Below are 25,061 nucleotides of genomic sequence, written 5' to 3'. Positions count from 1 at the left end.
AAATGTCTGAGCCAGAAGTACTTGTCAAAACCAGGTACCCGCTCCCCCCAAAAAAGGGCCAAATGTGGCAGTGGAAGGGGGGGGGGTGCAAATAAGTGGAGCTTTCCCTTTTGGGTGGAGTTCTGCTTTAAAGCCCAACTTAAAAAAAAAAACAAAAAAAAAACAAGGGGATCGCATTCTTCCCCCATTAAGATGTTTAATGTGAACAATAACTGACCTGTACCTTTATTATTTTATGCATGGCGATGCTGTCACATATTTGGCTCGTTAGATAATTGCACAAACACAACAGGTTTTCACACACATTTACTAAATGAACCATGTAACCCCTGCCAAATACTATACCCATAAAGCCTGACTTTATTTTTCACTAAAAAGTTAGGTAAGGCAGTTTAATTCCCTGCCCACCCCCTGTCTGTCATTTGGAAATAACAAATAACTATCCCCAAGTGATCAGGTGAGCTCATCACTCTGTTTTCTCCTCACAACAGAATGATAATCTAAAGACAGAGTAGAGAAACTTATCCTAGCCGTATTCAAAATCCATCTAATTATATTTTAACCACTTCAATACTGGGCACTTTAACCCCACGCCTGCCCAGGCCAATTTTCAGCTTTCATCACTGTCATAGTTTGATTGACAATTGCACATTAATTCAATGCTATACCCAAACAAATTTTTGGGGAGACAGATAAATCTTTCTTATGGCGGTATTTAATCGCCACTGAGTTTTTTTTTGACCAACTAAAAAAGACAGAAAATTAAAAAAAAAAGTTTTTTGGTTACAAAATGTTGTAAATAAGTATGTTTTCTCCTTCACTGATGTGCACTAATGAGGCCACACTAATGGGCATTGATGAGGTGGCACTGATGAGGAGGCACTAATATGCAGAACGGATTGGGCACTGATATGCAGCACTGATGATGTAAAGTCATGACAATGGAGCCCCCGCCTGGCTGTCATTGTGCTATTTTGCAGGAAGGTGTTAATGAAGCTATAGCTGGATTAAATGTTAGGGCTCGTTCACACACGTGTCAAGCAATACTATGTGTTTATTCAGCATTTATTCAGCATTTCCAAAGCCTCATCAATGCCTGCCGTGAACATTACAATGGTACCAAACAATGCTGTTCACACCGGAGAAGTCGTGTTGTGCTGTGTCATGTAAAAAATTAAACAGCATGTTGCTTTCGTGAGGCATCAACACTTGTCAACTGCTTCCACTGATTTCAATAGTGATGCCCGCTAAGTGCACCCTAACAGCACCTATGGCATTTCTGGTGTGCTAGTGAAGTATTAATGAAGTGTTAGCTGGGAACTGAGGGAGAGACAGTAGAGGCTCCAGTGTCCTAGAATGCACTGGGAAATAATACAGAACTAGGATAGCTCCAGCCACTTCTTGGTTGTGATGAAAAGCTGTGCAGTAACACCTCTTTTTTTCTGTGTGGTTGTGAAAACATCAACCAGCCAGCAATACAATTATACAGTGCAACTTATTAAACCAATGTAATGCATCTTTCATGCAGATTGATGTTATTTATGAATAGCCTAACAATTTGTAACACATACACAGTCTACATTTGTAGCACTTTTCAAACTCTTCTATTCTCCTCCAATTACAAATTAAAGTAGGCAAAACGTTTTTTTCCATTTTGGATAGAATAAGGGAGGGTTATAGCCCCTGTTGGTTTTTTCCCACCATCTGCGTCCCTCTGGGGAGATTTCCCTTCATTTCCTGTCCCATAGCCCAACAGGAAGCGAGAGGAAAGCCCTGCAAATGAAGGGAATCCATTGGGGACCCCCAGGTCACCAGAACTAGTGTCCCCATTGGAACATTTCCCCTCTATTACTTTTCTGGGGACAACCCAAAATTTGGGATTTTTCTTTTACTTTCACTTGAATGATGATAATGGTAAACAGGACAGATAGAGAGGATGAATCTCCCTAATGGGGGCACAGACAACAATAAAAACGGACAAGCTATCTAATCCCCCTACATTCTATACAAACTAAAAACAAGGTTTTGCCTATAGTTATACTTTATGCTCTGGTTGTAATACACAAAAATAAACTTATAAGTAAAGTTTTGTATAATGCCTGTTAGAGCAGCTGTAGTGATTCTTTTGTCACAATTGTGTATGCATTAAGGCAGGTTGTCAATAGTAGTTACATACTTAGTCAGGATGAAAAAAGACACAAGTCCATCTAGCTCAACCAATAAAAAACAAAAAAGAAAACACAACCATACAATCCCATATACACAATCCTGCACCCACAGTTGACCCAGAGTAATATGGAGACTGCATAGCAAATCATAAGATTTCTGAAGTTAGAATAGTGAAAGCTATTTTCTCATTAGCTGCTAATAATCTGTACACTTTGTCATTCCTCTACTGGAGAAGCACAAGCATTGCTTATCTGCTCAAACATTGGGTACCTTAAAACCTCCGTAAACACACGAACACCACTGGATGGTCAGATTCATTCTTAAATAGAGCTAAAAAAAATGTTGGATAGCATAAAGGAGAGTTCTAACCCCTGTATGGTTTTCTTCCATTTGTGTTCCATTTGTCTTTACTTCCTTTCCAATAGCCAAAACAGGAACACTTCAAAGTAAGGGAAAACCTGGTCGTCTCCAAGGTCAACAGAACTAGCGACCCCACTGGAAGATTTCCCCTCTTTTACTGTTCTAGAGACCACCTAAAATTGGAGATTTTTGTTCACTTTCATTCTCGGGGACAATGGTAAACAGGACAAATAGTTAGAGTGAATCTCCCTAATGGAGGCACAGACAGCAAAAAAAACTGACAGGTGTTCTAATCCCTCTCTACTCTATCCAAATCTAAAAATAAAAAAACCCTTTAGGCCTCTTTCACACCTGCTTTCCAATCAGGTCCGCCTGTCAATTTTTCAGGCAGACCTGATCAGACGCTCCATTCACCCCTATGGGGCAGCGAATGTCAGTGGTGACATCTCCGCTGACACTCGCTGCTATCTGATCAAATCTATGAAATCCAGATGGATGGTAACCCTATTTTCCATTTGTCTGGAGGATCAGATTGGATGGGATCAGATGAAAATGGACAGGTGGTCCATTTTCATCCGATCTCCCATAGAGAAGAGCGGGGCTCTGACAGGTCCATCTCTGCACAGAGAGCAGAGACGGATCTATCATCCGCCTACTCAGTGTGAAAGGACCCTTAGTTATTCTTTAGGGGGAAACTCTATGAAAACAGCTTAATACCCAGATTAACCGGTAAGCGCCGGTGCCTCCCAGCCCTTTAAGAGGTTTATGACGCCGGGAGGCGGGGCGCCACTTAAGATCACGTGACTGCTGTGATTGGCTGTCACGTGGTCCAAAAACTCATGATCGGGAGCTTTTAGTTAGGCGACGGTAACTGTGCTGGGAGCGTACATCACACGCGCTCTCAGCACAGGTGAATAGGCAGCAGTTTACGCAAATTTGGGGCCCGTCAGCACTAAGGACCAGGGGTCGAGAGGCCAAATATTTGCGTACAGCTGGCACCAAGGGGTTAAATCTGTTTAACCTGCCAAAAAGTTTTGTAGTTCTGTACATACTGCCTTGTATAGCAATGGAGGGGACCCGATCGTTCACATATAGGTGTCCTCCCTAACCTCACTCTGTGACTGGACAGTAAAGCAAGAAAAAAGAAGAACAAGGGCGCCAGGTCACACTTGAGAATAAACAGATGACAATTTATTGCAGCAACTTACATGTTAAAAACAAACGATCCAGACGACAACCAATGGGATGTAAATCGACAGTTCCTGCAGTAGGACACGTGAGGGATAGCCAGATCAAAGAACCTACGTGACAGTCCTGTGCTGTATAGCGGTGAACCAGTTCCAGGTGCCGGCTGATGCTGTAAATAGCGTAGGCTCCCTGGATGGGCAGCCTCGCAAGTGTCCGATATGCAGCAGAGCCGGCGGGGGCGATAACCCGGAACCGGAAGTGATGCCTCTACTGCGGGAACTGTCGATTTACATCCCATTGGTTGTCCTCTGGATGGTTTGTTTTTAACATGTAAGTTGCTGCAATAAATTGTCATCTGTTTATTCTCAATTGTGACCTGGCGCCCTTTTTCTTCTTTTTTCCCTACCTCTTGAGGAGCTGCCTGCACAACATATACCCTATATACCCTGATATGGACTTTATGACCCTCTACTACAAGGAACCGTCACCATTGTGATCATCACATGATTGTAGAAGGACTTTGTTTACAGATGAGGTTCATGTACTCTTACCATTGTTTTGTTTGTATCCCATTTTGTACCACTATTCTATTTATTCCATCACCTATGGGGATTGTTCAATTGTGGAACAGTGAGCGCTGACTCACTGATTTAGGTCAGTATTTTTTGTGGACAGTAAAGCAGATGCAGAACACAGATGCGCTCATGTGTCTGTCACTCCACTTCTAAACATGGCTTCTTCCAATGCACAACACCTCTGAATGCTTCTCCCTCTCCCTCTCTAGGCTCTGCTCTACAGACTGCACAGTAGACTGTAAGAGGTTGACACCAAGTCAAATTCAGGTACTTACACTGCTTGCATTAAAAAAATACACTAAATGACGCATCAGTGATTGTAGAGCTGCCGTCATGCGCTTTTTATATCTACAGTACCTAGAGCTCAACTTTAACTTCTGAACTCCTTACCATTTTGAGTCCATATAAATGCCTTGGTCCATTTGGTATCCAGTTAAAAAAAGAAACCTTGCAATTATCTGTTACTTCTTGTTATAACTTGTTTGAAAACTTATGACTTGTGCTGGAAACAATTACCTTTCATTCCACCAGAAAAACCCCTCCAATTTGCAAACACCATAAGCGGGAGCCCTTCCCTGTTGAAGTCTTTGATTGCTTGTGCAGTTTTAAAGGCAGAATCGGGAAACCACACCTGTCCAGCTTGTTGTATTATCTGTGGAAAACAGTAAGGCAGTCATTCAGAAAGACTAAACATGTAGAAATAGTCAAGTAGAAGAGAACGTTTCTAAATCAGAAACAACATTAACCTTTTATGTAAAAATAATTATACAGGATCCTATTTGCCACCTAAGTCTTCTCTGAACGCTCAAGTATTCAAATGATTACTTTGAATGTTCACAGAACTTCTTTCTGGTTGGATGAATTTTTCACTACTTTTTAATTTCATATCTAAACTGAAATGTTTATAAAATAGATGGAACTAAATTATTTAGATTACTATGTAATTCAGAGTGTGCAAATACTTGGGCTTTCCTGAGGCTAATGTAAAGCGTACTTTCTGCTTACATTAGTGAACAAGTGATGTGTGTAGCCAACATAAATAATTATCATATGGCATTATAAATATTCATTATCATGATGTGACAAGAATTTTAGGTTGTCTCGTTTTTCAGCCTTGTTGGCCATTTGATGACCCAATCCAGCCTACAATTTTTGCCAGGAACCAAAAAGGTGTTATATGATTCAGTTACAGGCTCTTCTCTTGTGTGTACAGTGGATAGAGGAAGGGAGCATGCCATTCCATGCAACCATACAAAGAGGTAACAAGCAAATAAGGAAATACCCTTTAACAAACCATGGTTTCTTACAGCAATATAAACCATAATTCGGTACAATGAATGCACATTCCATATAATAAAGCCAATTTGGAATTTACTAGATTACCAAAAGTATTTGAATGCCTGCCTTCACACACACATGAACTTAAGTGGCATTCCAATCTTAGTCTGTAGGGTTCAATATTGAGTTGGCCCACCCTTTGCAGCTATAACAGCTTCAATTCCTCTGAGAAGGTTGTCCACACGGTTTAGGAGAATGTCTATGGGAATGTTTGTCCATTATTTCAGAAGCGCATTTGTGAGGTCAGGCACTGATGTTGGGCGAGAAGGCATGACTCACAGTCTGCGCTCTAATTCATCCCAAAGGTGTTCTATCAAATTAAGGTCAGGACTCTGTGCAGGCAAGTCAAGTTCCTCCACCACAAACTCGCTCATCCATGTCTTTATGAACCTTGCTTTGTGCACTGGTCCAAATCTTTTGTTGGAGGGGGGATTATGGTGTGGGGTTGTTTTTCAGGGGCTGGGCTTGGCCCGTTATTTCCAGTGAAGGGAACTCTTAAGGCGTCAGCATACCAAGACACTTTGGACAATTTCAAGCTCCCAACATTGTGGGAATAGTTTAGGGATGGCCCCTTCCTGTTCCAAAATGACTGCGCACCAGTGCACAAAGCAAGGTCCATAAAGACATGGATGAGCGAGTTTGGGGTGGAGGAACTTGAGTGGCCTGCATAAAGTCCTGACCTTAACCCAACAGAACACTTTTGGGATGAATTAGAGCGCAGACTGCGAGCCAGGCCTTCTCTCTAACGTCAGTTCCTGACCTCACAAATATGCTTCTGGAAGAATGGTCAAACATTCCCATAGACACATTCCTAAACTTTGTGGACAGCCATCCTAGAAGAGTTGAAGTTGTTATAGCTGCAAAGGGTGGACCAACGGACTAAGACTGGGATGCCATTAAAGTTCATGTGCGTGTAAAGACAGACGTCCCAATACTTCTGGTATCAGTGTATTTTCTAGATTTTTAAGCTCTAAGAAGTAAAGTGGAAAAGAAAGCCATGATATAACATTTTCTTAGGTGACTGGCTCCCTTGTGCAGGTTAAGCCCTGTTCACTAATGTTTTCCTTAAAATGTCCACTTAGGATTCAAAAGTACATTGTGCTGTGTTTCCATAGAACATCTATTACATACAGGTACCACTGCAAAAAACTAAGTAGCTGATAAGAAAATGGAAATCACCAATGTACTACTATAAATAATAAACTAAAAATGATATTATCAGTGGCTCTTTTAACTTATATCTTCAAATTTTGTCCCGTGGCAAAAGAATACATTAATAATTTATACAATAATTTGGTAATAATATTCTTGTTTACAGATGCTTACTATTGAATATTCTTTATGTTAATATTTCATATACAGAACTGCAGCCACCAGAGGGAACACCAAATTGCATTCTGACTACCAGTGCAACTGGCACCCTCACTCAATTAAAGATGATCTATAACAAGATGATTTATGTAATACAATTCACTCTGGCCACTACACTGGATTAAGCACCTTAGAGAATCACTTACATTGTTACATAGTTAGTTAGATTACAAAAAAAATGTCCATCTAGTTCAACTAATAGAAAAATAAATAAATAGAATAAACAGAATAGAAAACCTACATACACAGAATCCTATACCAACAGTTGATCCAGAAGAGGGCAAATAATTTACTCCAGCATGGGAAAAATAAATTCTGTCCTGATCCCCTAGGAGGTTTTTTGAAAAGTTGATGGCTGCGCTGGACTTACCTGCTCGATAGAGGGTCTGTGGGTGGGTGGTAGTTGAGACTATTTCATACTTGTAAGCACCGGGTATTTACCAAAAGCTCTAAAGGATCAATGGATCGGTGGGAAAGCAACACAGGGGTATCAGTGAGTGAGGGATTTTCTTAAAAGAGACTTTTTAAATTCCAAGTTTAGCACTTGCTGAAAAGTGCTACCCTCAAACATGTCTACATATCCATTACTATGATGGAATGCTTTACTTTCCAATAAAAAAGTATGAATAGAGAGAAAGGGCTGCCCAATTATTAAAATGGTATTTATAATTTGGGATGGAGTAGGGAATGGTGTGTTTGTGTCACATTGGGAGGATTTCTCTTTACTTTCTTTCCCAGAGACACAACAGAAAGTGGGAAACTCTGCAAAGTTTGAGGAATTTTTACAGTTGTCACCAGAATAGGTGTCCCCACTAGGGCATTCCTCTCCATTACTCTTCAGGTGACAATTGTAAAATTTTAGTTTTTCATTCATATTGTTCCAATTTGAACCCTTCCATATCCAAAACGTAAAATGTTTTGTCTTTAATATAGGGATAAGAGTCCATTCACACTGATCCGACTTGGACCGCGACTTGTCAGCCTGACAAGTCACGGTCCATCGCGCTACCATTGTGTGGTACAGGAACGATTCTAATAGGAGCGACACAAGTCGCTCCGACTTAGAATAAAGTTCCTGTACTACTTCTGGGCGACCTGGAGCGACTTGCATAGACATTCATTTCATGAAGTCCGTGCAAGTCGCGCTGTACGTGACTTCACAGGTCGCCCGAAGTCGGATCCGCTGTAATGTGAACGGGGTGTAAAGGTTATCAATATTAAAAAAAAAAAAAAAAAAAAAAAAAACAACGTTGTGAAAATAAAGAGAGTTGTGAAACTAACTACATGAAAAATGTTAACTGCATCACAGAGTTTGCTTATAAGAGGAAATACATACTGCAAAATAAAATCCATTGCATTCAAAAACCATTAACTAACCTTAGCCTCAGAGTCGAGGTTAGCAGGATCAGCAGGTATGCTTAATTCCACAGATCTGGTTTCAACTGCAACCACTCCTACAGGTATGCCGCCCAGCCTATATTTGTGCAAAAGAAGACAAAATATATGTATGAGTGGTTTCTTATATTATATAAACAGTGTATATATTGAAGAAGAATAAAATGCTCTTGATGCTACTACAGTTTTGTAGCCTTCATTCTACATGTTTTATAGTGCAGACCCATCTGCGTTGTCTTAAAAGGGTTGAGTGGGCTAAATATGAAATCACTTTCAATAGATTGCAAAAGGTTAATATTATGGCCACACCTGTAAATCAGTCAGCTCAAGTCCTGCAAGGAGACATTGTAATGGAAAATCAGGAAGAGAAGGGGTAGCTACAAGAAGATACTGTAGTATTTTGAGTGCAGTGACCCACACAAGCTAGCCAATGTTAAAGTGTGTCTAAAGGATAAACATTTAGGGTCGGTTCACACTAGAATTTGCTGCAAATCCGTATCGCATCAAAATCGCAACCTCTTCATGTGAACTGATTGCGGAGTGTATGTTAAGTTAACAATACCCTGCAATCAGTTTGCAAAACGCATCCCGATTTGCAAAATCTGATCACGTGGGGGTAAACACCCATGCGATCCGATTCCAGTGCAGACAAAAAAATGGTCCTGCACAAGTTTGGTCTGAATGCGAAGCAAATTCAGCCAGATGGTTTGTATGGCTGAATTTGTATTGCACAGACATCGCATGTGATCTGCACAACAATGCAAATCACATGCGATGTCTGCCATGGCATTAGTGTGGATTCAGCCCTAACTATACTGTAGCCTACCAGTTCTTTTAGATGTGGAGGCTGCATTCTTTTCTATATTTCAGGCTTGTTTTCCTTTATTGTTACCTGGTGATTCTGCCAGCAGCACGCTTTCTCTCCTAGGGCGAGGAACACACTTTTTCTCCTAAGCTCACTCACTGTACTCATATCTACAAAGGGGCAGCGTTGTCACCTTAGAAAGAGACTACAGAACAGCTCTCCCTCGTTATCTCTAGAACATTGTGTGAGGTGCTAATAATGCATAATTCCTGCGCTTAGGCAATTTAATCTATGTATAAACCAATGTGAATAAATTCAATTACAGGCTGCTGCTCTAATAAGGTACTATACCTTTAAATTGCATGTATATGTATTTTGAAGCGCTGCCTGGTTTCAAATGTAGGTTCCCACTTTGACAATGCATGTTTTATCATGAATGTATAACATTACAATTGACTGTGAAAAAATTAATATAAAACAATGTGATTATGGTATATAAAAAAATATAAAGAATAAATAAAATGTGTAATTTATATATAAGTCCATATCCTTATGTTTTAATACATGGAAAATGTGATAATCAATTGTGTAATTTTTTCAAAGTGTGACAAGGTGACAGCAAGTGGTGATGTCATTCCTGGTCGGTGAGATGCACACCAATGCAAATTTTTTTGGGGGATTTTCGTCTGTGTTTTCCTACGCAAACGTGAGTGCACTGGTTTTACATTTTTTAAATATTTTAATAAACGGGATTATACTATTTATATCTCACTTGCTACCTTCTCTTATGTTCGCCTATGAGAAAAAAACAACACCATGGCTTACTAATGTGGATCATTACCAACAAGGAGGACTACAATTTCCAGCACATCCAGAAAACTATTAAGCATTTATGACTCCTATAAAATAGGAGTCCACACTAGTTAGTGAGTGGGGACACAGAATGGGAGCACAATTTGCACTTTATTTAAAGAAGCACTTGGCACTTTGAAAAAATTGCACGATTATCACATTTTTCATGTATGGACACAAGGATATAGACTCATACATGAATGACACGTTTTATTTATTTTTTATATTTTTTACATAAATCACATTGTTTTGTATTCATTTTTTCACAGCCCATTGGAATGTTTGACAATGTAGGTTTTATCATGAATGTATAAGTGGGGACCTACATTTGAAACCAGGCAGCGCTTAAAAATTCTTACAGTGCCTTGAAAAAGTATTCACACCCCTTGAAATTTTCCACATTCTGTCATGTTACAAGCAAAAACATAAATGTATTTTTGTTGGGATTTTATGTGATAGGCCAAAATAAAGTGACACATAATTGTGAAGTAGAAGGAAAATGATAAACTGTTTTAAAATTTTTTTACAAATAAATATCTGAAAAGTGTGGCGTGAATTTGTAATTAGCCACCTTTACGCTGATCCCCCTAACTAAAATCTAGTGGAACCAATCGCTTTCAGGAATCACCTAATTATTAAATAGAGTCCACCTGTGTGTGATCTAATCTCAGTATAAATACAGCTGTTCTGTGAAGCCCTCAGAGGTTTGTTAGAGAACCTTAGTGAACAAACTGCATCATAAAGGCCAAGGAACACACCAGACAGGTCAGGGATAACGTTGTGGAGAAGTTTAAAGCAGGATTAGGTTAAAAAAAAATATCCCAAGCTTTGAACATTGGAAAAGGAAAATCCCCCAATGGTGTGGGACTTTATATGCCACATGCACACTGAACAAGAATACGAAAATTGTATGGGTACAAAACAATTTTATTACACAAAACACAAAAATTATACAACGTATATGTCTAAAAAGGATAGACACACAATTACAAAACCGAGGCAGAGGATGTCCACGCCGAGGTGAACAAGACGAAGGAGAATATCCACGTCAGACAATTACCCTACTCTTTACACCATATTTACCTTCTGCCATGAAGTACTTTACAGAGTGATATTTTGGGATTCGTTTGAGTGACATTATTACCTCCAAGTTACTTGGACCAGTTACGGATCACTGCGGTGCCCTCGATCTGGTCAGCTTCCGCCAACATTGGCCTATCCTGTTGCTATCTTTCCAATGAATATTGTTCTTGTAGCCCCTGACATCCTCTCATCGGTTGACACCGATTTTAATCGACAGCCCAGTTGCCCATACTAAGAAGTTCCCCTTGTGGTTGACATTGTGTACTGAACTCTGGTTGACCCCTGATGAAGGGTTTGTAACCCGAAACGCGTAGGGTCTTGTCCGGTTCATCCTACCAATGACACCCAAGGGTCTTCTGTACGGATACTGGTCTGTCAACACTTGCAAGGTTTTTTAATTGTGTGTCTATCCTTTTTAGACATATACGTTGTATAATTTTTGTGTTTTGTGTAATAAAATAGTTTTGTACCTATACAATTTTCGTATTCTTGTTCAGTGTGCATGTGGCATATAAAGTCCCACACCATTGGGGGATTTTCCTTTTCCTACTAATCGGGATGATGGCCACTCACACTGGGTATTGAGTGATAGGTTCTACCTAATCTAAGCTTTGAACATTTGACAGAGCACTGTTCAGTCCATCATTAAAAAAATGGAACGCATATGGCACAACTGCAAACCTACCAAGACATGGCCGTCCACCTATACTGACAGGCCGGGCAAGGAGAGCATTAATCGGAGAAGCAGCCAAGTGGCCCATGGTAAATCTGGAGGAGCTGCAGAGATCCACAGCTCAGGTGGGAGAATCTGTCCACAGGACAACTATTAGTTGTGCACTCCACAAACCTGGCCTTTATGGAAGAGTGGCAAGAAGAAAGCCATTGTTGAAAGAAAGCCATAAGAAGTCCTGTTTGCAGTTTGCAAGAAGCCATGTGGAGGACACAGCAAACATGTGGAAGAAGGTGCTCTGGTCAGACGAGACCAAAATTGAACTTTTTGGCCTAAAAGCAAAACACTATGGTGTACGTTTAGTAACCGGTGTTAACTCTTGCATTATCACCGTTCTCCTAACACTTTCTAACACCGCCGATTTTTACTCCTGCTTCGAGGCTGTTTAGTAAATGGTGTTGTGTTGACTCCAGGTCGGTGATAAGCGGTGTTAGCTAGCAGCGTGTTAGAAAGTGAAAGGAATGTGGGGAAGGTTAAACTAGCAGCACAGCAGCCATCCTGTGTGGGAAAACCTATGATCGATGTAAAAGGATTGTGATTATTTCTCAGAAATGTTTAAGAATTAAAAATAAACACATGCAAAAGCACATACACACGCTGACTAATATTATAAAGTATAAATTTACATATATTATTTTTTTTAAACTACTAGTCCCCTACCATTCCACGCTAAGACTATGTTCACATCTTGGCGTTGCTATTACAAGCGTTTTTATGGGCGTTTTTTCAGGTGTTTTTACAGGCGTTTTTTGTGCAGGCGTTTTTAGATCGACTAGAGACAAATGAAGCCTGTAATCTGCCCAAAAAGAAGCTTATGTGCTTTTTTGAGCGTTGGGCGTTTTGCTCACGGCGTCAAAACGCTCAGATGTGAAAAGGGGCCATTGAAATGAATAGGATTTGTGGGCGTTTTGAGAGCTGATCCTTGAGCAGAAAAAACGCCCCCAAAATGCCTACATGTGAACGTAGCCTTACGAATCATAGGTTAATCCTCAGAACCGAGTTATGGGGTTAAAATATTAAAAAAAAAGAAAAAAAAACACATTTAAAACCTATGCACACCTGTATTAAAATAATAAAGATTTATTTTTTATATTACCCTGCCATCCCACCCACCTTAGTTAACCGCATTAATTTCCAGACACATTTCTTTTCTTTTAGGCCCGGCTCACACAATGCCCACACACAAAACACACAGAAATGTATTGTGCATTCCTGAGCGATTTAGATTGCATGCAAAACGTACTCCATTTGTGATCTGCAGAGGGTGTCAATAGAAAGTTAATAACACCCCAAATGCAGGTTGCAAACGCATTGCATTTTCCCACACCTGCCCACACTGGACAGCATGGTACAAAAGATCTGATTACAGTGCGGTTTAAAAAGTAGTGTATTCACTACTTTTGGTGCAGTGTGGTGTGATATCAGCCCATTCAAAATGAATGGGCTGAAATCGCACTGCACAGAACCACATGTAAATCGCACAGGAATGCACAGCTGGTTCCTGTGCGATTCATGTGTAGGCATAGTATGAACCAGCCCTGAATGGGCTAAAATTGCACTACGATGCACCAAAAGTAGTGCATGCACTACTTTTGAAAACCGCACTGTAACCAGATCGCATGGTACAAAAGTACCATGCCATTTGCAGCAGGCAAATGCACTGCATTTGCAACCTGCATTTGGGGTGTCATTACCTTTCTATTGACACCCACTGCAGATTGCAACTGGAGTGCATTTGCATGCGTTCTGAATCACATAGGAACTCACAGTGCATTTCTGTGTGATTCATGTGCTGGCATGGTGTGAACCGACCCTTAGAAAAAGTACATATCAATCCTACGTGTCAGCTACCAAGCATCAGACATCAGACATGCTAAGGCATACATTACTTGTTTTATTTATTTTTTTTCAACCAGCAAGTTAAACGAAAAAATGACTTAATACACCCATTCACACACTCGATGTATGGGGAATCATTTCCACTGAGCTATTGTGTTCCGATAACAAGGATACTTCCCCTCCTTCAGAATACTAATCAGTACTGCAGGCTATACCTGGCAGCACTAATTGATCTAGGAAAAACCTGATAGGCTGGTTGTACAGAAGTCGATGTACTTATGTACAACCAACCTGCCCATACATTAATCGAATTTCAGTCGGTCCCTGCTGAACCAGCCAAATTTTGATCCATGTGTGACTGGCTTAAGATAGCGGTCTCATGCAGTAGGAAATATGCACCTCTCTGTCATTGAGGTCTACTGCTCTCCTGTTTCTCAGCATAGATGTTCACTCTTCTTTGCTATTATAAATGCATGATATGCGAGTGCTGCAGACACAGGGTTCTAGATGAACACATACCCTGCAGTCTTTAATAGTGTTGTCCTGAAGCACTTATTGATCACAACGAGCAAGGAAATTCCTCTTCTACATTGAAAAAAAGGCTTTAACACCTGGTCTGACAGGGTTTACACTGGTTTTAGGACTCTTCTGAGCTAACACAGGGTATTAAACAGGTACATTCCTAACTGTTTATTAAACGTACACCTATGTGTGGTGGAAAACTAACACTGCACATCACCCTGAACACACCGTGAAGCGTGGTGGCAACATCATGTTGTGGGGATGCTTTTCTTCAGCAGGGACTGGGAAGCTGGTTGATGGGAAGATGGATGGAGCCAAATACAAGGCAATCTTAGGAGAACTTTTAGAGTCTGCAAAAGACTTGAGACTAGGGCCGAGGTTCCCCTTCCAACAGGACAATGACCCTAAACATAAAGCCAGAGCTACAATGGTATGGTGTAGATCAAAGCATGTTCATGTGTTAGAATGGCCCAGTCAAAGTCCAGACTTTTGCCCAAAAAAAACCAAGCCTAATTCTAATGTCAGTCAAAGTCATTACAATTTTGGGTTTCCTGTCTAGCTTCTTCTCAAATACAAACACAAATTCTCTGTGCAAAGATTAAAAGCGGTTACAAACCAGAGATCATGAATACTGCCAACACATTTCTCTCTTGCCTAAAAAGCAAGCAATGCCCACATCTATATGACAGCAATTATGGGGGGGTCCAGCACTCACCTGACCCACATAAAATATAAATGGCTTGTACAGGTATTGAATCGCATTACTATTCATCATCCTTGAATTAGTTACCGAGATTAAAAAGGGACTGTCTCAGATTCCTCCTATCTGCAGGCCAAGCCTTGATTCCCAGACATTGGAGGTCATCAAGAATTTCCAATATTAGGGATTGTGTCGACGAGCTTATGAGGGTGGAAGAATTGACAGCCAGTTTGCAGGAGCGCCAAGGAAGTTTATGGAAACCTCATGTACTTGGTTTGATTTCTCTAGGTCAACAAGACTTCAGCCCTTCCTCTGACTATTATAATTTGTCACCATCGGTACTTAAGGAAACCAACAGGTCCACATCTCACCAGATACTTCTTTCCACCCTTTAAGCCTTTCATCCTTTTCTCTCCATCTTTTTTAGCTCACTCTTCTCATTCTTTAACCAATCCAGGAGATAGAGACGATGGTTGCCTAACTCTTAAAGTGTAAATAAAGGCAAAACGTAAATTTTTTTTTAGAACCCCTGCCAAGTTTTTATTGCTGTCTGTGACCCCCAAAAAGTTTATCTTGGTCTCATCCGACCACAAAACATGGTTCCAATATATATTATATTCCAAAGGACCCTTGTTAAGCTACACAGCGTGCACATCTGATCTTACTCGTAGTACCAAAAACAACACACCGATTTGGGAGAAGTCATCTACATATCAGAAATACAGGGGAAATAAAGTGAGCAAAGAAAAATCTTTCCACATTATTTCAGATTTATTTAAATCTCATTAGTTCTTAAAATTGTAAAAATCTATATGAATATGAATATGGTCAGATTGCAAGATACACTTTTATTATTGTGTATAGTCACCCTCAGGACACAGCTGAGCAGATGTAATGCAATAAATAAAAGCCCATTTGGTGTTCAATGGACTATACTGATATCACATTTAAAGAATGGGTAGAGGCACACGTAGGTATATATCTATATCTACAGTATCTGATGTTTGAGGAGGACTTAGATTTTGTGGGGATAACTGAGACTTGGTTTGACAGCTCTCATGACTGGATGGCGACCATTCAGGGGTATTCCCTTTATCGCAGAGATAGAGAGGGTAAAAAAGGGGGAGGGGTATGTTTGTATATTAAGAACAGTATACAGGTAAATATGAGGGATGATATTAATAATGGAGCTATGGACGAGGCAGAATCCCTATGGGTAGAGCTTCAAAGGAAAGGCACGGTGGGGAAGGTAATATTGGGCGTATGCTATAGGCCCCCAAACCAGAGGGAGGAGGGTGAGGTGGACCTCATGTTACAGATAGGATTGGCAGCAAGGATGGGAAATGTCATTATAATGGGGGACTTTAATTATCCTGATATAGACTGGGCAGAAGGAACCGCGCATTCAGCCAAGGCTCGGCAGTTCCTAAATGTTTTGCAGGACAATTTCATGGGTCAGATGGTGAATGCACCGACAAGAAACAATGCGGTACTTGACCTACTGATTACCAACAATACAGACATGCTCACGGATATAGAAATACGGGACAACTTAGGGAACAGTGACCATAGGTCAATTGGTTTCAGTATTAATTACAGTAATAGGAAACACAAGGGTAATATAAGGACACTGAATTTCAAAAGAGCCAATTTCCCTAAACTGCGCTCGCTGCTAGAAAATATCAATTGGGATAGAACCCTGGGAACAAAGAACACGGAGGAAAAATGGGAGTGCTTCAAGAGCATACTTAACAAGGGGGTGGACCAGTGCATTCCACAGGGAAATAAATTTAAAATTTAAAACTAAACCCTGGGTGGCTAAACTCCAACATAAAAATGTATATTAGAGCTAAAGAAAAGGCCTTCAAAAAATACAAGACTGAGGGGTCATTGGCAGCATTTAAGCATTACAAAGAGTGTAATAAGAAATGTAAAGATGAAATCAGGGCGGCTAAAATAGAACACGAGAGACATATAGCGGAGGAGAGTAAAAAGAACCCCAAGAAATTCTTTAAGTATATAAACAGTAAGAAAGCGAGGCCAGAACACATTGGCCCCATAAAAGATGATAAAGGAAAAATGGCCACTGAGGACAGAGAAAAGGCGGAAGTGTTAAATAATTTCTTTTCTTCAGTCTTCACAAAGGAATCGGGGGGCTACACGAACCCCGCTTGTAAGGCCGAACTAAATAATACACCTCAGGAAGTGCCGCCATGGCTAACAGAGGATAGACTTAGAGCTAAACTAGAGAAACTTAACATAAATAAATCCCCGGGACCGGATGGCTTGCACCCAAGGGTTCTAAATGAGCTCAGTCAGGTGATTGCCAGACCATTATTCTTGATCTTTAAGGATAGTTTACAGACAGGTATGGTGCCAGCTGATTGGAAAAAAGCCAACGTGGTACCAATATTTAAAAAGGGGCCGAGATATATCCCGGGTAACTATAGGCCGGTCAGCCTAACATCTGTAGTCTGCAAAATTTTGGAGGGGATGATAAGGGACCACATACAAGACTTTAGTAATGAAAACGGTATTATAAGTAGTAATCAGCATGGATTCATGAAAAATCGTTCATGCCAAACCAATCTATTAACCTTCTACGATGAAGTGAGCTGCCACTTAGATAAAGGTAAGCCTGTGGATGTGGTGTATCTGGACTTTGCAAAGGCCTTTGACACCGTTCCCCACAAACGCTTACTGTACAAACTAAGGAAGGTAGGTATGGACCATAAGGTGAGTACCTGGATAGAGAACTGGCTCCAGGGGAGAGTACAGAGGGTGGTGATTAATGGGGAGTACTCGGATTGGGCGGGTGTGGAAAGTGGGGTCCCCCAGGGTTCTGTCCTGGGACCAATCCTGTTTAATTTATTCATAAATGATCTAGAGGAGGGGATATCTAGTACAATCTCAGTATTTGCAGATGATACTAAATTAGGCATGCCAATATCTTCTATGCAGGATGTGGAAATCTTGCAAGCAGACCTGAACAAAATAACGGGGTGGGCAACTACATGGCAGATGAGATTTAATGTAGAAAAATGTAAAGTAATGCACTTGGGGGCCAGAAACCAGAAAGCAAGCTACTCACTAGGGGGGGAACCTCTGGGTGAGTCTAGGATGGAAAGGGACCTGGGGGTACTGGTAGACAACAGGCTTGGAAGTGGCATGCAATGCCAAGCCGCTGCAAGCAAAGCCAACAGAATACTGGGTTGTATAAAAAAGGGGATTCACTCCAGAAATAAAGAGATTATTCTTCCACTCTACAAGACTCTGGTCCGGCCACATCTGGAGTATGCTGTCCAGTTCTGGGCACCGGTCCTCAGGAAGGATGTGCTGGAACTGGAGAAAGTCCAGAGAAGGGCAACAAAAATAATTAGGGGAATGGAGGACATCGGCTATGAGGAAAGACTACAAGCACTGAACTTGTTCTCTCTGGAGAAGAGACGCTTGAGGGGGGATATGATATCAATGTACAAATACTGTACTGGCGACCCTAGCATAAGGAACAAACTATTTAGAGTAAGGGAATACAATAAGACACATGGCCACTCACTAAAACTAGAGGAAAGGCGGTTTAACCTTAAAGTGCGTAAGGGGTTCTTCACTGTAAGAGCGGTAAGGATGTGGAATTCTCTTCCGCAAGCAGTCGTATCAGCGGGGAGCATTGATAGTTTCAAAAAACTATTGGATGGACACCTTAAAGACCACAACATACAGGGGTATACAATGTACGGTTAAAAGCAAACACACACACATAGGTTGAACTGGATGGACTTGTGTCTTTTTTCAGCCTCACTAACTATGTAACTATGTAACTATGTAACAAAAGTGAGTACACCCCTCACATTTTTGTAAATATTTTATATATCTTTTCATGTTACAACACTGAAGAAATGACACTTTGCTACAATGTAAAGAAGTGAGTGTACAGCTTGTATAACAGTGAATATTTGCTTTCCCCTCAAAATAACTCAACACACAGCCAATAATGTCTAAACCGCTGGCAACAAAAGTAAGTACACCCCATGAGTACAACCCTAAGTAACAATGTCCAAATTGGGCCCAATTAGCCATTTTCCCTCCCCAGTGTCATGTGACCCATTAGTGTTACAAGGTCTCAGGTGTGAATGGGGAGCAGGTGTGTTAAATTTGGTGTTATCGCTCTCACTCTCTCATACTGGTCACTGGAAGATCAACATGGCAGCTCATGGTAAAGAACTCTGAGGATCTGAAAAAAAGAATTGTTGCTCTACATAAAGATGGCCTAGGCTATAAGACGATTGCCAAGACCCTGAAACTGAGTTGCAGCACCGTGGCTAAGACCATACAGCGGTTTAAAAGGACAGGTTTCACTCACAACATGCCTCGCCATGGTCGACCAAAGAAGTTGCGTACCCTTGCTCAGCGTTATATCCAGAGGTTGTCTTTGGGAAATAGACGTATGAGTGCTGCCAGCATTGCTGCAGAGGTTGAAGGGTGGAGGGTCAGCCTGTCAATGCTCAGACCATATACTGCACACTGCATCAAATTGGTCTGCATGGCTGTCGTCCTAGAAGGAAGCCTCTTCTAAAGATGATGCACAAGAAAGCCTGCAAACAGTTTGCTGAAGACAAGCAGACTAAGGACATGGATTACCTGAACCATGTCCTGTGGTCTGATGAGACTAAGATAAACTTTTTTAGTTTAGATGGTGTCAAGCCTGTGTGGCAGCAACCAGGTGAGGAGTACAAACACAAGTGTTCCTTACCTACAGTCAAGCATGGTGGTGGGAGTGTCATGGTCTGGGGCTGCATGAGTGCTGCCAGCACTGGGGAGCTACAGTTCATTGAGGAACCCTGAATGCCAACATGTACTGTGACATACTGAAGCAGAGCATGATCCCCTCCATTTGGAGACTGGGCCCCAGGGCAGTATTCCAACATGATAACGACCCCAAACACACCTCCAAGACAACCACTGCCTTGCTAAAGAAGCTGAAGGTAAAGGTAATGGACTGGCCAAGCATTTCTCCAGACCTAAACCCTATTGCGCATCTGTGGGGCATCCTCAAACGGAAGGTGGAGGAGCGCAAGGTCTCTAACATCCACCAGCTCCGTGATGTCATTATGGAGGAGTGGAAGAGGACTCCAGTGGCAACCTATGAAGCTCTAGTGAACTCAGTGCCCAAGAGGGTTAAGGCAGTGCTGGAAAATATTGACACTTTGGGCCCAATTTGGACATGTTCACTTAGGGGTGTACTCACTTTTGTTGCCAGCGGTTTAGACATTAATGACTTTGTGTTAAGTTATTTTTTAGGGAACAGCAATTTTACACTGTTATACAAGCTGTACACTCACTACTTTACATTGTAGCAAAGTGTCATTTCTTCAGTGTTGTCACATGAAAAGATATAATAAAATATTAACAAAAATGTGAGGGGTGTACTCACCTTTGTGAGATACTGTATGTATATATATATATATATATATATAGATAGATAGATAGATAGATAGATAGATAGATAGATAGATAGATAGATAGATAGATAGATAGATAGATAGATAGATGAATCTATATCTATCTATCCATATATATATATATCTACAGTATACATATATCTATATAATTGGATGAATATATATATATATATTCATCCAATTTCACATTTCACTCATGTTTCCACATGCTTTCTAATGGTAAAATGGGTGAATCCTGGGTGAAAGTTGTGAAAATCTTGGGTCAAAATACTTATTAATAGATCCCATTGTGTGTTAGGGTTTCCAGCAATGAAGAGGTCCTAATTTATTACCCCTTATTGCATAGCTAAAAGTGTAGTATTTTTTAGTTGTTGATTTCAATGGTTCATTTTAAAATAATACCATAATAAATAATTGGGCTAGACTTGTTTCTTAAATCTGATATCTTCTGTTAAAATGTGTATAATACAAATGAGAAACGCAGCGGTGAGCCTCTTCAGTATTCTACACCCAAACAATTTGTATTCCTTTTCAGTGTGGTAGTGTACAAAGACATTTTTTCTTACAGTTATTTCCATGCCTCTCCTTCAATTGAAGCAACCAGACTGCTTTGATTGCTCCGCTGAGAAGGGAAAGCGAGACAGCGAATGATAGAGAAATAAAAAGTGCCTTCATATTTCCTTGTGCACAGACCATATATCTAGGCACAGAGATGATACTCACATTGTGATGTATGCATAGAGTGTAAAACACCAGTGACTCATGAGAGGCAGAGGCTGCGAAGTGAAAGAATTCCCTCATGCACTCTCTCCAAGTAATAGTCTATTTATTCTTCCTCTAGAGTTGGTTACATTTTTATTGGACTTTTTTTCTATTTAAATGTTAGTAATGAATTTAGTGGAAATGAAAGGTGTGAGAGGGATGACCGTGCAACCTAATGCATTTTCGTTCTGAGCTCCTTCACTTGCTCATGAACTATTCCCTAAGCAGATGGAAAAGGATGGGGAGAGACTACTATAGCAACATAAAGGACAAACTTTGTCCAACTGTGTAGGTAAAGAATGGCCAAAATAAGTAAATTTGTGACATTAACACTTGTTTTTAATGAAAAGAAAGTGCTTAAACATAAAAGTTGCATTTGGCAGATATACTGTTAACATATTTCTATTTAGAGGAAAATAAAAATATTATAAAACCCCACTAAAGCTTTTTTTTTATTTTTTATTTTTTTTATTACTGTAATGTAGTCAGGCTGCGAAAGCCGTAATATATTTTTATATTTTTACTGTGCTATCATGTTGCAGCAAAGGTTAAAATGCCCAGTGTTGCAAGCATACTGAAAATCAGGACCACTGCTCAGATCTGAACAGAGCACAGCAACCCCTGCATCCAGCTGTCCGATGCCCCCTGCACAGTGTTCGCCTGTTTCACACGGGCTACAGCTTGTATAAGAGCAGTGTGAACAGAAAGCTTTTACAAAGCATTTGCAGAGCTTTTTCGGCAAGCTTTGTTGAAGCTTTTAAAGTACCATTGAGCTCCAGTTTGTAAATGCTGAACACAGATACTAATGAGAGTGTTGGATGCTGACAGGCTTCAGCATTTCTTGAAGCTTCTTGAAAGCCTGCTAGCAGTTTGTTTAAAGTGGCAATCAGCACTCCTATTAGGATCTATGCTCAACATTTATAAACTGGAGTTGAATGGTACTTTAAAAAGCTTCAACAAAGCTTGCTGGAAGCTATGCAAATGCTTTGTAAAAGGACCGATCGTCCGACTTTTGTCCAGAGTGGTGTTTTGTTGGTTGGAATGTGCCTAGACTGCACATGAATTTTCTCGGCCAACAAAAATCTACTTCAGAAGTGATGTCATGTGCTGGTTTACTTTCCGTGTGTTTTTTCTTCTCTGAGCATGCCCAGTCTTGCTCATCAGATTTTCGTCTGCCGAAATCTGTACTGACTGACGGAAAATCGGCCGTTGTGTTGACGGCCAACAAAAATTTTATAGCCTGCACACCAGATTTTATTCCGCCGAAAAGTCAGAGTCGGTTGTCGGAAGCATCATACTAACAAGCCGAAAATCGGCCGATCGGACATTGGCCGAAAATTCACGGCCAATAATCGATGCTTGTGTACGGGGCTTAAGCCTGTGTAAAAAAGGCCTTCCAATCCCCCAAGAAGCGCTGCTCATTGGAGCACTGTGCAGGGGATATGTTGGCTGGACTGCTGCTCACTCTGCTGTTAAGCAGCAGTCTGGATCTAAGTACAGTAAAATAATATAACATCCTTAGCCCTACTTCAATACCTGTTGAGTCACTGATTGTCCTGACACCTGATATGCAAATGCATGTTCTAAGTCAGACTGAAAAAAAGAACATACCAGCGACAGCCCTGGCACCTGTATCTTTGGGGCTCTTTCACACAGGTATTTAAAATAGGCAGTTGGGTCACATTTGTAATGCCTAATGCCTATCAATGGCACTCAAAATTGTTACAATAGGTAATGGATAGAGGTGTTCACACTAAAGCATTAGCGCTGCGTTGCTGCGAGGCAAAAATACCACCACGTGCAGTTTGGCAGGTGCTGATGCTTTGCAACTGCCTTAATTCACTTCTATTGAAACACACCTTAAATGGGCATATAGTGCTTACAGTGTATTTACTGTGTGGTTGCAAAGCGACAAAAATGAATATTTCCTATTTTAGACTTGTAAAAAAACACACAGGGCGTTTGAGAAGTGTTGCCTGATGCTGCTCTCCCAATTCTCTCCCTCCTCATTGGCGCAGATACAGCAGCAGGAGCTTCGTTTTCTGTCAATCACAGCCAGTGACAAGGGATCAGGGCTGAGATCCCCTCTGTGTGTCTTATGGACACACAGAGCGAGACTCGGGAGTGAACACGCATGAGTGCCCGCATAGCAAGCGGCTTGCTATGGGGTCACTTGGTGGGGGAGAGTCAGGAGCGGCAGGGAACCCGAAAAGAGGAGGATCGGACTTGCTCTGTGCAACTATATTACACAGAGCAGGTAAGAAAAACAGGTTTACCAACAAAAAAACAGACTATAAAATCACTTTTAAAAAACGTATAAAAAAGGTAAAAAAGAAACTTAAAACAGCCACCACATCTAAGGCTTTAAAGCAGATTCTTGACTAAGGTGTTGGTTACAAAGAACTGCAGCTTTATGTAGTATTCATTTTTAAATAAATCATCCTAAATCCTAAAAGCACAAGAAAGGCAGCCAGGGATCATCAATACAGCAACATTTTAAGACACTGTCTGCAAGTAAAGTAAGTGTTTAGCATCTTGTTTTGCAGGCTTTTATTTTCATTATATACAAAGGACAGGGTCACTTTAACAATAAAAATTCAGTTTTGGGTGGGATCTATTTTGTGAAATCACACTCAAAAGGAATTTCTAACTTTAGTAATATCTGAAGAGAGATCAGCTGCCGGCTAAGGTTCTACCCCATGCTGGCTAGCCTTAGGCTGGTTTCACTGGTTTCCCCACATCCAATTCGCACAGCATGCGATCGTGACTGGCTCTCAATGCCAGTTTACACATGTCCAGGGCAGCCGCGATCCGCATTCCAAAAGGGTCCTGTGCGTGTGTGGGTCCAGTTCTTGTGCGAATTCAGGCAAAAATTTTGACCCGATTCACACCTGAACCAGTGAACAGGAATGCACCGGACCCCATGCTGGGAACTGCGGTCGCACATATGTGAACCCAGTCTTAGCCATTCAGACAATTTTTCAGCTCAACTAGAACACTGGGGTGGAAACAGCAGCCTATTTGAAATTAATGAAGGAGACCGGGGACATATTAAAATGCTGGCGTCCCGCTTCAATTACAGTGAGGTATGAATGGTAGTGGCTGATGGAACAGAATAAGGCAAGAATGTATAATAGAACAGGGAAAGCTTCTACGTAGTCAGTAATGTTTACATCTGGGCAGTGCCAGAAAAAAAGGTTCTCTGCCACCCAAGATGAAGATGCCGAATATGCACCCTTCCCAAGCAGAGATGGACTGAACTTGCCAGTGTGGTAGGAGTCATCCCTTTTTGGTTGATGGAAAACAAAACAGCATGGGTAGGGGGGTTGTTAAAATGTGGATAAACCAGTGCATGTAGTCAAAATGACCACAAAGAAACAAAGCTAGGGTTTAATTACAATTATGACAGCCCAAATGTATCTATTTGGGAACTAAGGTGCTTATAATTTTTCACAAACTACAAAACACATGAACTGCTGTCAGGCTCCATGAACTGATCACCCAGCTACACAGATTACTCGGGGACAGTGCCATACCCGGGCCCTGCTCTTTATCTTAGCAACACTGCGTTGCTCAACTGTCATGATCAGTTTTGTGTATCAGAAACCTGTTGTCATGTTGCAAATGACAATAAGAGACCAGCTCTACTATCTGCAGGGCTGGGTTGACAACGGGTCCAGCTGCATGCCAAATCCATCACTGCTACCGAGCTGGGGGACTCCTCTTTCTGAATCAATCTAGCCCTGCACCCTGGGCATTATTTTATAATATTTTCCATTGTCTGACTGCCAGGCTTCTTTAGAGTGCGGAGTTTAACTTGTCTAAGGCACGTTTCACACTAGCCCGACTCCAAAGTCACGTGACTTTCAGTGCAAATTTGGAGTCCAACTTTGATACAATTTTTATGTGACTT

The 25,061-nt window shown here is 41.0% G+C and overlaps 1 protein-coding gene across 2 annotated transcripts in view; it reads right to left on the bottom strand.

Moving 5' to 3' along the window:
• The window catches only part of ACACA (acetyl-CoA carboxylase alpha), a 525,165-nt gene that overhangs the window by 69,161 nt on the left and 430,943 nt on the right, over nucleotides 1–25,061 (bottom strand). For both annotated transcript variants that reach the window (XM_082245775.1, XM_082245774.1), the window contains exons 48-49: nucleotides 8,379–8,475; nucleotides 4,809–4,944 (exon numbers count right to left, since the gene is read on the bottom strand). In XM_082245775.1, coding sequence (XP_082101901.1) covers nucleotides 4,809–4,944; nucleotides 8,379–8,475 — 233 coding nt within the window. The remainder of the gene's footprint in view (nucleotides 1–4,808; nucleotides 4,945–8,378; nucleotides 8,476–25,061) is intronic.

Source organism: Pelophylax lessonae (genome assembly GCF_965119305.1).
Source record: "Pelophylax lessonae genome assembly, chromosome: 2".
NCBI lineage: Eukaryota > Metazoa > Chordata > Amphibia > Anura > Ranidae > Pelophylax > Pelophylax lessonae.
This window is presented reverse-complemented; position numbering and strand designations above follow the sequence as displayed.